Raw genomic sequence first — 13868 nt, 5'->3', positions numbered from 1 at the left:
TTACACAGGTGAATAAGAGGTGATAAGGTGCAATGGTGCAGAGAATATATCTGAGATGCTGAAATAGATGTTAGCAGGTTGCTTACATACATGCCTGAGGTAGATGTACATGACAGACCGTACCAGTATGCATACAATGTACAGTACAGTATATACAACATGGTTGGATTTATTGACAGCGTTAAGCGTTCATTGGAATGACAGCCCATCGAAGAAAAACTGTTTTGTTTTTGTTTTTTTAATATCTGGTTGTTTTGGGCTACAGTGCTCTGTAGCGCCTGCCAGAGGGGAGGAGTTGGAACAGATTTGTTATGACCAGGGTGTGATAGGTTTGCAGTGATGTTGCCTGCCCGTTTCCTGAGTCTGGAGGTGTATAAGTCCTGAATAGAGGGTCGTTTGGCACCAATGATTTTCTCTGCAGACCTAACTGCCATTGTAGTATGTCCCTGTCCTGTTTGGTGGCTGAACCAAACCAGACAGTGATGAATGTGCAGAGGACATTACTATTGCAGTGTAGAACTGAACAGCAGTTCCCGAGGCAGGTTGAACATCCTGAGCTGGCGGAGAAAGTACGTACTCTGCTGGGCCTTTTTGATGATTGTGTCTATGTTTGATGCTCATCTTAGGTCCTGGGAGATTGTGAAACCCAGGATCTGTAGGTTTGCACCGTAGACACTGTACTGTTGAGTATGGTGAGGGGGGGCAGTGTTGGGGGACTGTTCCAGAAGTCAACTGTCATCTCCACTGTTTTGAGCATGTTCAGCTCCAGGTTGTTATGGCCGCACCAGAGGGCCAGCTGATCAACCTCCCATCTATATGCAGACTCATCACCATCCCAGATAAGGCCAATGATGGTTGTGTCGTCCGCAAACTTCAGGAGTTTAACAGATGGGTCACCTGAGGTGCAATCATTTGTGTAAAGGGGGAAGAGTAGAGGGCAGAGCACAGATCCCTGGGGGGCACCAGTGCTGATTGTCCGGGTGCTGGATAAAAGGGTGAAAAGGTTAATTTTAGTCACTCAAAGCGTAACGCCATTATAGCTGGTTCAAACTCATGACTTTTTACTGAGGACGCTGAGCACATGAACAATGTAACATACAATGTATGAAGGACACCAAATTATTTAGGTTCTTAAAGCAGCCTAGACCATAACAGTCCTCCCTTATATAATCTAAGTGGTATTTAAAATAAACAAGTGTTAGTTATCCACGAAAAGTAGCATACTTCCGATATATCAAACAAAGAGCCAAGTGTTTATAAGTTCAGTCTTTCTGGTGGGTTGCACAATCTCTTTGACATCCTTTGTGACTCCTGCGGTCATTCACCAGTCTCAGGTGTGTCTCCTAGCCTGGTGTCTTGGTCTGTATTCTCAACATCTCCATTCTTAGCTTCCTGGTTGTCCATTGGCAGTGGTAGCTGCCCTACTCGCTCTACTGTAGTTCCCCAGCACTGCTGATCCACCACTGGTTGTACCGGTATCCTCGTCCGTGATGCCTGTCATCCTGTAGAATGCATCTATCTAGTCAATGTGTTGACGCAACACCATGTCTTGCCTGACTTGCACTTCGTAACTTCGGGGTCCTGTCTGTGCCTGACTTTCCCGTGGGCCAACTTTTCACCCCTCCAGTAGTCTCTCACGATGACCTCCTGTCCCATCCTCATCGCCATCATCATTTTTAGTGTCTTAGCTTCAATCGTAACTGAACAAATGATGCCATTATAGGAGGTTCAAACTCGCAGCTTTTTACTGAGTAGACTGGGCATTTGAACAATGTAACATACAACATATAACATATCCAGAAAGGGCCAGTGTGGGTGAAAGTTTTTGTTCCAACCAAGCAATCACACACCTGTGTCTCCTAATCAAGTTCGTCAGCAAAGACTCTACTGGTGGATTAGTGGGATCAGGTGTGTAACTGCTTGATTGGAACAAACACCTTCACCCACACTGGCCCTTTCTGAATAAGATTGCCCACCCCTGGTGTAGGCTTTTAAAGGAGTCTAGAGCATAACACAAAGGATGCCAAAAGTGTTCCATCTTGGTTGCCCTATGGAAATTCCAGTCGTCAGAGATGATCGGAATTGACCGATGAATTTGGGCGTCCAGTTAGTGTGGCGGTCTGTTCTGTTGCCTACCAATACGGGATCACGGGGTCGAATCCCCGTGTTACCTCCGGCTTGGTTGGACATCCCCACAGACACAATTGGCCATGTCTGCGGGTGGGAAGTCGGATGTGGGTATTTGTCCTAGTCGCTGCACAAGCGCCTCCTCTGGTCCGTTGGGGCACCCCCCGGATTGGAAGAGAGGGGCTGGCGCAGCGACCGGGACAGCTCAAAAAGAGCAGGGTAATTCTCCCCAGATACAATTGGGGAGAAAAGGGGGAAATATTGGAAAAAGAAAAAAAAAGGGAGGGGGTGACTGTAAAAGTTGAGCCCTGCCCATCATACTTATTTCTAACTAACCACATGTCATAATGAAACAAACATCAAAACTTATTAGCCGGAAATCTGTGGAATGTCTTACTGTTTTACTTTTTTACTAGGACTGAATATCAGTCTAGAGTTGGTTTTGATGGTTTAATCGAGATGCACTTTATGAGAAGTGTTTAAACCACTCAGACTGGATTTGATCAAGTGATAGTACAGCATAGAACCAGTTCAAGTAATGAAAAAACAGGATTATTGTATAGAAAATATAATTGTATTCATATACTAATCTAGTCAAGATTAGTATTTGAATAGAGTCATAAAGAGAATGAAACCATTATACACACAATCTTTTAATGCCCCTTGAAGCAGCATAAGAAGCTTTCCTTTTAAAATATTCTGTTAATTATTAATTGTTTTCTCAATTCTTAGCTAGAACTATTCAGCAACATCTTGCATTTTAATGTCACCATACAAATATAGTACCATTTAATACACTGGATTTTACTTTGGTCCTCAGCGACCATCAGTACTGCTGGTTTTCTGTTTTGCCAGGTAGTTCATAACTTTCACCTGTTGTGACAGGTTTAAAACAACTTGAGTAGACAGCTGGAATACCAGAAAGAATAGAAAACTAGTTGTGCTACAAGTCCCTTTGGACTGAAATCAAAGTCACTGTCTTTATGGTCAAGGTGAGGAGTGTGTGCATTTTGGGAATCTCAGAATTGCATCTCTGCTCTTGGCAGATGATGTGGTTTTGTTGGCTTCATCAGAAGCGACCTCCGGTGCGCACTTGGGCGGTTTGCAGCTGAGTGTGAAATGGCCGGGATGTGAGTCAGCACCTCCAAGTTTGAGGCCATGGTTCTCTACCGGAAAATGGTGGATTGCTCTCTCCAGGTTGGGGATGAGTTGTTGCCTCAAGTGAAGGAGTTCAAGTATCTCAGGGTCTTGTTCATGAGTGAGGGTAGGATGGAGTGGGAAACTGACAGGCAGATTGGTGCAGCATCAGCAGTAGTGCGGACGTTGTACCAGACCGTTGTGGTGAAGAGGGACCTGAGCCGGAAGGCAAAGCTCTCAATTTACCAGTCAATCTTGATTCCAACCCTCATCGATGGTCATGAGCTTTGGGTAGTGACCAAAATGGTGAGATCGTGGAGTCAAGTGGCTGAAATGAGTTTCCTCCGTCGTGTGTCTTGGCTCAGCCTTAGAGATAGGGTGAGGAGCTCGGACATCCTGAGGGAGCTCGGAGTAGAGCCGCTGCTCCTTTGTGTCGAAAGGAACCAGTTGAGGTGGTTCGGGCATCTGATTAGGATGCCTCCTGGGCGCCGTCCTTTGGAGGTTTTCCGGGCATATCCCAATGGGAGGAAACCCCGGGGTAGACCCACAACTCGTTGGAGGGATTACATGCCCAATCTGGCCTGGGGATGTCTTGGGATCCCCCAGGAGGAGCTGGAGGGCGTTGCTGGGGAGAGGGACATCTGGAGTGCCCTACTTTGCTTGCTGCCTCCGTGACCCGACCCCGGAGAAGCAACTGATGATGGATGAATGAATGAATGCCTTTAATGTGAGGCCCTATGATGGCTTGTAGGGCTGGACAATATATCAATATTATATTGATGTCGTGATATGAGGCTAGATATCCCCTAGGATTTTGGATATCGTGATATGGTGTAAGTGTTGTCTTTTCCTTGTTTTAAGGGCTGCATTACAGTAAAGTGTAATTTTCTGAACTTACCAGACTATTCTAGCTGTTCTATTGTTTGCCTTTACCCACTTAGTTATTATATAGGCATTACTGATGATTATTTAGGCGTTACTAATGATTATTTATCAAAAATCTGATTGTGTAAATGTTTTGTGAAAGCACCAATAGTCATTCCCATAATATCAATATCAAGGTATTTGGTCCAAAAATGTTGTGATATTTGATTTTGTCCGTATCGCCCAGTCCTAGTTTATAATGTCTTAATCATGTTTTGTGTTTATTGTCAATAGTAGACATTGTAAATGGATGTGTAATGTCTTGGTTTATCAATACATTGAGCTCTTTTGCTAATGTGAACATGTTATTTTTTTCCAGCAGTAGTGAACAACCTGCTCAGAAGCTATTTTCTGAGCTGATACGGGAGGCTCACGTATCACTAAGAAGATGTAATGTGGAGAAAATGTGCATTAATAACAGTACTCTCTGCAGAGTGAATCTGACTGACATAATGAGGACAGCTATCAAACCCAAAGGAAACGATGCTGAAAAGGACAGTTTACCTCCAGAAAGTCCTTCTGCAAAGATGAGGGAAAAGGTTTCCAGGAACATTGATTTGAGATCTTCTAAGCAGGACAATGACCTTCCTATTATGACTGACAGTACTACAGCTAGTCATAAACCACAAGCTGCTTTTGTTTCAGTCTCCAAAGTGTTACTAAACTCCCCTGTTATCTCTGAGTGCAGAACTAATCCTGAATCTTCAACTGAAGAGAAGGTGAATCCTCCTAAACGGCCCTCGCCCGGCCCGCTGCCTGCACTTGCACTTTTTCTGAAGCAGCATCAGTTGAAATCTAGACAGCTCAAAACCAGACCCAAGTCCCTAACAGAACTTAAAAATGAATCCCCAGTCTCATCTGCTCATTTTTCTGAAGCACCTGCCAGTCATACCAGGGAACCAAGTGATCCTGCTGAAATCACCAAGCCTGGCAGCCAGGCCGCCTGTCCAGCCAGTTCAAATCATTCTGTCAGCCAGGTATCTCCTACTGTTGATCATGCAGTTGACGTTGAATGTTTAGGTCCTGGTCCTTCAGGCCAACCTGCAGTACCTACTGCAGAGCAACAGGTACACGGAACTGATTTAGTCCCAGTCCCAGACCTTTTGTTGCCAGATGGTGCCCCAGAGTCACCTCGCTCAGCTCAGCCATGTAATATCCCTGAGCAAACATCCACGATCTCGTCTCCTACCGACCCCTCTTCATCTCCCATGTTTTCACCAGCTCATCTCGCAGAGTTAGCGCCACCTAATGCTCCAGAGTCTGTAATAGTATCACCAAGCTTGTCTGAATCCAACCATGGCCCCTCACTACCTCAGTCTGACTGTTCTTCATTTTGCTTTGAGCCTCTTCCTTCCCCACCAGTCTCCGTTCCTCTAGACTCTCATCCTGCTTACTCTGATCCAACTTCAAAAGTTTCACCACCTGGACAGTTAAATATCGACGGTCCAGGGTCTGTCTTGAAATGGCATACAGTGTTACCTCCACCTGAGTCCTACTTAAGCACATTTACACCATTTCAACCCTCCCCACAACCTCCATCATCCTCTACACAGACCTCTCGCCCCCCTCTGTGTTTGTCTCCCACTTTCTTGAACCAAGAGGTTATCGACACTGCCGCAGCCTCTCCTTCCTCTGACCCAGCAACATCATTTCAAGATAACGACCAGTCGTTCCCATTCCCGGCTGAACTATCTCCCCTGGCGCTTCAGTTATCGTTGTCCCCAACCTTTTCTTCGTTAGATGGAGACGTCTTGTCGCCTGCGCCTTCAATAACAGACCTCATGCACTTCTTTTCTAATGATGAGGACCTTGCTATGGAGGTGGATTTTTCAAACACTGAACCAGTTCCCTGCCCCCAAGGCCCTTCCCTGCAGGCACAGTTGCTCCCGATCAACAAGCCCCAGAAAAGCAGAAAGAAAGGGAGTCGGGCACGTCCAGGTAAAATGGATGCGAAGAGGGCTAAGACTATGGACACCAGCATGGACAGCAGCATGCAGCCCAGCCTGGAGGAAGTGGAGGAACAGTTATTTGTTTCTTTCACATCAAAGGTAAAATGAGATGGGTTGCTTATGTAGCTATACTTGGCACCACCAAATGGTGGGAGCGTTGAACTGTCTCATAGCAAAATATGTTGAATTAAAGCATACTGTTTTGCTGTCTGTATGCATGCTCAATAATCCAGGTAAGAAAATCACAGAAAGTTGAATCAGTTCATCTGGACACAATGTTTATTGAGAGAAATGTTTCATCATCATCTAGATGACCTCTCCAGTCTCAACTGACTGCAGGTATCCCACCATTATGAACAATAGTTGCGTAACGACCCAAACCAACGATCAGTTTCACAGAAGAGCTAACATGTCAGGCCAGGACTCCGCAGTCTACACCCATCTACAGGACAGTGACCACTCTCCCCCGCCCCTTTTTCTCCGTAATTGAACTTGGCCAATTACCCCACTCTTCCGGGCCGTCCCGGTCACTGCTGCACCCCCTCTGCCAATCCGGGGAGGGCCGCAGACTACCACATGTCTCCTCCGATAAATGTGGAGTCGACAGCCGCTTCTTTTCATCTGACAGTGAGGAGTTCCCCCTCCTCCCTGAACAGGCGCCCCGACCGACCAGAGGAGGCGGTAGTGCAGCGACTAGGACACATACCCACATCCAGCTTTTCACCCGCAGACACAACCAATTGTGTCTGTAGGGACGCCTGACCAAGCCGAAGGTAACATGGGGATTCGAACTGGGGATTCTCATGTTGGTAGACAACGGAATAGACCGCCACGCTATGAGGGTGTACACATCCTCGATAGTGAGGAACGCTGGTTTGAGTGGGGAGTCAGAGAGGCCATCTATGTGAAGAGGGAACGACTATCCCTGAACCGAGGGGGTGAGGGCTAAGAGTACATCTGTCGCCATCTTACAATGCCATGATTGTATCTATTCCCAAATCCTCTGTGAATACTACACATGACCATTGTAACTCTAGTTAATGGTCATGCCCATATTTGCATATGAACCCGATCGTTGGTTTGGGTCGTTATGCCACTGAATTGTTTATAAGGGTGGGACACCTGCAGTCAGGTGAGACTGAAGAGGTCACTTAGATGTGTCCAGATGAACTGATTCAACTCTCTGACGTATTGTTCTGCTGTTGGGTGTACTAAATTTCATTAGTTAATGATTTGTTTGGACTGAAAGTATCAACTTTGTTGTATTTCATTTTAAAGCTACAATCGTGACGATTTACATGCAAATGTCCTTTTTAACAACTTTCTATCATTAGCATATTTAAAGTTAAAGTCAACTAAAATGTGCAATTTTTCATTAAGCTGTTGGAAGACAAAAATCTATTGTTGTTTCTATACCCAGGAAAGCTTAATTGTAGATTTCTGTCGGAGGGGGGGTGCAGTTTTAAACCTCAAAATCGGCATTGAGCAAGCAGCAGTAAAAATGGGAAATAGAGCGTCCGAGTAGTGTAGCGGTCTATTGCGTTGCCTACTAACACAGGGATCCTGGTTCGAATCCCTGTGTTACCTCCGGCTTGGTCGGGCGTCCCTACAGACACAAACGGCCGTGTCTGCAGGTAGGAAGCCGGATGTGGGTATGTGTCCTGGTTGCCGCACTAACGCCTCCTCTGGTTGGTCAGGGCGCCTGTTCAGGGGGAAAGGGAACTGAGGGGAATAGCATGATCTTCCCACGTGCCACATCCCCCTGGTGAAACTCTTCACTGTCATGTGAAAAGAAGTGGCTGGCAAATCCACATGTATCGGAGGAGGCTTGTGGTAGTCTGCACCTTCCCCGGATAGGCAGAGGGGGTGGAGCAGCGACTGGTAAGGCTCGGGAGAATGGGGTAATTGGCCAAGTACAATTGGGAAGAAAAAGGGGGGCGAAACCCCCCCCAAAAAAAGCAAAAAGAAAAAAAGAAAAGAGAGGTCCTGGAAATGCAAAAAGGAAAGGTTGGGGTTGCATTTTTAGTGTATTTGAATCCACCCTTACTTAGTGTAGTCAAACACAACTGCATTTTCTAGTATCGTTGTAGGTGTCTCACAGGTGAAATCATATCAGTGATCCTCACGATTGTAGCTTGAAGCTTTGTGCCGGTGTTCCTTTTAACAATAAATTAAATATTTGATGGTTTAAATATTGAAGCTTTATGATTTAATCCCAACATATTCAGTATGTATACCAGAATAAAAGAATTAATCACATTTCAGGAAGCACTAAAACTCCACCTCGGGGATTTGAGTGACGTTCCAGCGGTGACATCACAACTTCAGCAATCCACAGAGGCAACTGAGAACGGTAAAAACCTAACAAAAACAACAAGATTGGGGTTCGCTCTGCTGGCACAGTGAGTTTCATACACTAACATCTCAACACTGAGGTTCACGGTTTGAATGCTCATGTTCCTCCAGCTTGGCCTAACTAAGCACAGCTAGAATTGTTCCTGGTTGGGGAACCAATAGGGTTAATGTAATACCTGATTCCAGCTGTTGGTGGAGTGCCTGTACATCTGTTGGTGGATCTGGGGGAAACAGTGTGAGTCTTTGCATGCGTTGTGTTCTCTCAGAGAAACCTGCAGCTTACAGATCAAAAAAAGCGTTAGTGACTCCACGTCCACATGTAAGTCTGAGATTTTAACAATCCTGTAAGTTTATTGCAAGCCCCACTGTGTGATATTGGTCTAATAAACTTGGGTACGACATCAAGTTTGATGTATGTAGACTGTACATAACACCTACTGAATCGCAGGCTACGACGCAAGTCCATAAAAATGTCATAAGCATGCGTGCCGCATCAGCACGCGCAATCAATCTACACTGTTGGTAGAGCGACATGACAGCAAGAAGGAATTGAGTCCTTTCAATAGTCGCTGCAGCACGTTTTAGCTCGTTATGTTGAATCCATGGCATTTGGGTTACATGCTAACAGCGTGTTTGTTTGCGTTTAGCGCCAGTAAAGATTCTGCGTGGCGTTGATCAGTGCATCATTTCCTGCTGCATTTCTGTTGGTTGGTTAGCAGATGTAGGTCATAGCAGCAGTCACATTGTGAGATGGTCATCCTTCATTTCTGACGCTGTCAGACTTTTGTCCCAGGTTATCTTCGGTCACAAGACTATAATATCGGCCACCTTTGAACCTGTCTCACATTGCGACATAGGACCACCGTTTTGGAGCCACGACCAATGACATCGCCACGTTTAGTCATTTTCATCTGAGATGGCCCACATCACACAGTCTGTAGGAGGCTTGAACCATAGAAGTTGTGTAATGGTGTGACCTTTGGAGAACGGGGAATTGGATGTGTGACATTTGGATGTCGCATGGAAAGGGAAGAAAATCGCACAAAAAAAAACCAAAACATGGTTCTCATATGACGTGACCAAGTGATTCACAGAAACCTGAGATGTTTAGTTGATGTACCAGTGACCGTATTTTCTTGTAAAATGTCTCTAAAGCAGCCGTTTTCCCCTTGTGAATCTCCAGGGAGCCTGGAGGAAAGATTAGCTGGCTTTGAGAAGGTCCTTCTGAGGGATCTGAAGCATATGAAAAACAAACAAGTCATCCATCCTGTGTTACAGGAAGGTATGTTCACACTGAACTGGGGAGTCATGGAAACATCCATTAATTCTTTATTTGTCAATTAATTTTGTTTTTCTTGATATGACCCTTTAATACTAAGCTGTGTCCATATTGGCTGTAATTTGGGATTTACATCCCTAATTACTAGCGTTGTCACTGCCACTGACCGACTTTTTATTTCTTTGTGTATTAAAAACCAGTTGGATTGAAGCTGAACTTGCTGGATCCCACCCTGACCATTGACCTGCAGTACCTTGGTGTTCGACTGCCAATCCCACCACCGGGAGACACTATGGAGCTGCCGCCTGAAGCACTGACTCCGTCACAAAGTTAGCAACCTCCTGAAACCTTCCCTCCTAGTTAGCACAAACTTCAGACAGTCCAACTCATGTTGATGTTGGATTATTTGTTTAACACTAGAACGAGCAAGATAGTCATCATGACTGTTTTGGATTTTCAAAGTTTAATAACTTTGTAAAAAAAAAAAGATACGTGCCCTACCCCTCCCTGAAGTCTCATAAAATTGCATATATTTGCATTTAAAATGAGTTTTAGATCAATTGCACACAAAAAAAGTTATAAGATCTACCTGAAACGACCATGAATGGTCAAAATGACCGTCTCGTAATTTGTGCGTGATCGTGTGCGTCATGTCACTATTTATGACGTGTTTTGGTCACATCGTTTCCTTCGCGGAGTTCATTGCTCTGTCCTAGAAACACACTAGTGTTCTCCAGTACAGAGAAATAGTCCATCCATTATCTGAACCGCTTATCCTGCTCTCAGGGTCGCGGGGATGCTGGAGCCTATCCCAGCAGTCATTGGGTGGCAGGCGGGGAGACACCCTGGACAGGCCGCCAAGCCATCACAGGGCCCACACACACACACACACACACACACACACACACACACACACACACACACACCTGTTCATTCCTAGGGACAGTGTAGTATGGGCCAGTTCACCTGACCTAAATGTCTTTGGGCTGTGGGAGGAAACTGGAGCACCCGGAGGAAACCCACGCAGACACGGGGAGAACATGCAAACTCCACACAGAGGACGACCCGGGACGACCCCCAAGGTTGGACTACCCCGGGGCTCAAACCCAGGACCTTCTTGCTGAGAGGCGACCGCGCTAACCACTGCGCCACCGTGCCGCCAGAAATAGTCTAAACTTGAATTGTGATTATTGCCAACACGTCTGGTTACAGACGCCGTTACAGACGCACCATGATTACCACTGAGGCATTGCAGTATTTACAGGCGTTGGACAGCGGCCATTTTAAATTGTTTAAAAATAACATTAAAGTTGTTAAAATGTTAATTTTAGTGTCAGTCGTTCATAACAGACTTACTAACATATGTAATGCATTAATATCTCAACTGGGTATTTATCATGACACAATATAGAGTTTAAAAACCAGCCGTCAAGTTGACCGCCCATGGTCGTTTTAGGTAGGAGTGAAATCCCGGTCGTTCTGGTGTTAAGCAAAATCTTCAGGTATTTAGTTTGTCAGTTTTTTTTTTTCAACAAGCACCCACCATATTGTGATAGTTTCTTCATTGTGTTAACTTCTTGCTAATGTGCTACTTTGCAACTAGCAGGACCATTAGCTTGAGTAAGGAATGCTTACATTTGGTATGTGAAATACACATTGGCAATGGGGGTGGGGGTTCCCCCCTACCTAGTGCTCCAGTGTTTTGCTGAAGTCCTACACAGACTCAATACGCAATGTACCAGATTTCATGGATGCAAGTCAAGAAAATCAACTAGGCTGTACACGCTGTGCACACACATCAGTAAGGCTAATATCTTTAACAATAAGGCCACTTTCACAACTACACAACCACACAACAACTATGCCCTGCAACACAATCCACACAGCACACTCCCGTCTCGCTCTCTAACCTGACGCACACACTTGAACCCGACCCACGCATGCTTGTGTGTCGCTGTTCAACTTTTCACCTGATGTACAGCAGGTCTATCACTCTGAGTCACAGAAAACATAGACAACAGATCTGTTTTCTGAGAGCAGCAAGCTCTTTGCTTTTCTACACTTAGAGAGCCAGGGGCGTCTGGGTAGTGTAGCGGTCTATTCTGTTGCCTGCCAACATGAGGATCCCGGTTCAAATCCCCGTGTAACCTCTGGCTTGGTCGGGCATCCATACAGACACAATTGGTCGTGTCTGGGGGTGGGAAGCTGGATGAGGGTATGTGTCCTGGTCGCTGCACTAACGCCTCCTCTGGTCGTTTGGTGGGGAGGGGGAACGGGGGAATAGCGTGATCCTCCCACGTGCTATGTCCCCCTGGTGAAACTCCTCACCGTCAGGTGAAAAGAAGCGGCTGATGACTCCACATGTATCGGAGGAGGCATGTGATAGTCTGCAGCGCTGCCCAGCTCGGCAGAGGGGGTGGAGCAGCGATCGGGCCGGCACCGAAGAGTGGGGTAATTCGCTGGATACAGTTGGGAAGAAGAAAAAAAAGGGGGGGAGGTAAATAAATAAATAAAAAGGAAAGACCACAACGCTTGGCTTGACGTCAAGGCTGGAAAGTAAGGGTCTTTTTTTCACGCAACATCAAACTATAGCGATATAAACGGTGTTGTCTCATCCTATATCTTGTTTGAAAATATATCAATGTAACATAAAAGTTGATGTACCGCCCAGCCCAAAGATGATTGTGGCCTCTTCTTGTTAGTAGCTGAAAATATCTGAGTAGATTTCTGACTTTTGCAGCAGTAATGCGAATGCTGCCTAGTCTACTAAATTACAATAAACTGTATAAAGAGATTTGTTAATTTAAGATAACACACTTGACATGTCTAAACGACTGTTGTTCTAGGTGTTTCTACTGCCTTTATGTCGCGGACAGGAAAGACAACAGACGTCACTCAGATTAAAGGATGGAGAGACAAGTTTTCTCCACCAGAGCTGTCTTCCACTCCATCATCCAAATGTGAAGGTAAGACCATCTGTCGTTCACTCTAAAGATATATAATATAAATGTATTGATGTGGTGGGGAACTTCTTGCATATTTAGGCCTATTATATACTACATATATGGAAGTTGATCAGCCACAGCATGAAGATATGGGAAAAAGTAATACAAGCTAGGTTAAGAGGAGAGGTGACGATTAACGAGTAGCAGTATGGTTTCATGTCGCGAAAGAGCACCACAGATGTGATGTTTGCTTTGAGAATGTTGATGGAGAAGTATAGAGAAGGTCAGAAGGAGTTACATTGTGTCTTTGTGGATTTAGAGAAACCATATGACAGGGTGCCGAGAGAGGAGGTGTATTGTATGAGGAAGTCGGGAGTTGCAGAGAAGTACTATGTAGGAGTGTTGCAGGATATGTATGAGGCCAGTGTGACAGTGGTGAGGTGTGCGGTTGGAATGACAGACGGGTTCAAGGTGGAGGTGGGATTACATCAAGGATCGGCTCTGAGCCCTTTATTGTTTGTAATGGTGATGGACAGGTTGACGGACGAGATCAGGCAGGAGTCTCCATGGATGATGATGTTTGCAGAGGACATTGTGATCTGTAGCAAGAGTAGGGTGCAGGTTGAGGAGAGCCTGGAGAGGTGGAGGTATGCACTGGAGAGAAGAGGAATGAAAGTCAGTAGGAGCAAGACGGAATACCTATGCGTGAATGAGAGGGAGGACAGTGGAATGGTGAGGATGCAAGGAGTGGTGGTGACGAAGGTGTATGAATTTAAATACTTGGGATCAGCTGTCCGAAATAATGGGGACTGCAGAAGAGAGGTGAAGAAGAGAGTGCAGGCAGGGAGGAGTGGGTGGAGAAGAGTTTCAGGAGTGATTTGCGACAGAAGAGTACCAGCAAGAGTTAAAGGGAAGGTTTACAAGATGGTTGTGAGACCAGCTATATTACAGTGCATCCAGAAAGTATTCACACCCCTTCACTTTCCCCACATTTTGTTATGTTACAGCCTTATTCCAAAATGAATTAAATTCCTTTTTTTCTCATCAATCTACACACAATACCCCATAATGACAAAGTGAAAAAGGTTTTGTAGAAATTTTTGCAAATTTATTAAAAATATAAAACTGAAATATTGCATGTACATAAGTATT

The 13868-nt window shown here is 45.3% G+C and overlaps 1 protein-coding gene across 1 annotated transcript in view; it reads left to right on the top strand.

Annotated features, from left to right (window-relative positions):
- Nucleotides 1–13868, top strand: part of LOC130126681 (MAX gene-associated protein-like) — a 95087-nt gene that overhangs the window by 9063 nt on the left and 72156 nt on the right. Inside the window, exons 3-7 of the mRNA XM_056296296.1 lie at nt 4508–6236; nt 8403–8490; nt 9676–9774; nt 9972–10100; nt 12618–12737. Of these exons, the coding sequence (XP_056152271.1) occupies nt 4508–6236; nt 8403–8490; nt 9676–9774; nt 9972–10100; nt 12618–12737 (2165 nt within the window). The remainder of the gene's footprint in view (nt 1–4507; nt 6237–8402; nt 8491–9675; nt 9775–9971; nt 10101–12617; nt 12738–13868) is intronic.

The sequence above is a fragment of the Lampris incognitus genome, chromosome 16 (assembly GCF_029633865.1).
Source record: "Lampris incognitus isolate fLamInc1 chromosome 16, fLamInc1.hap2, whole genome shotgun sequence".
Taxonomy (NCBI): domain Eukaryota; kingdom Metazoa; phylum Chordata; class Actinopteri; order Lampriformes; family Lampridae; genus Lampris; species Lampris incognitus.
Note: the sequence above shows the minus strand (reverse complement) of the source record. Positions and strands in the feature narration are given on the sequence as shown.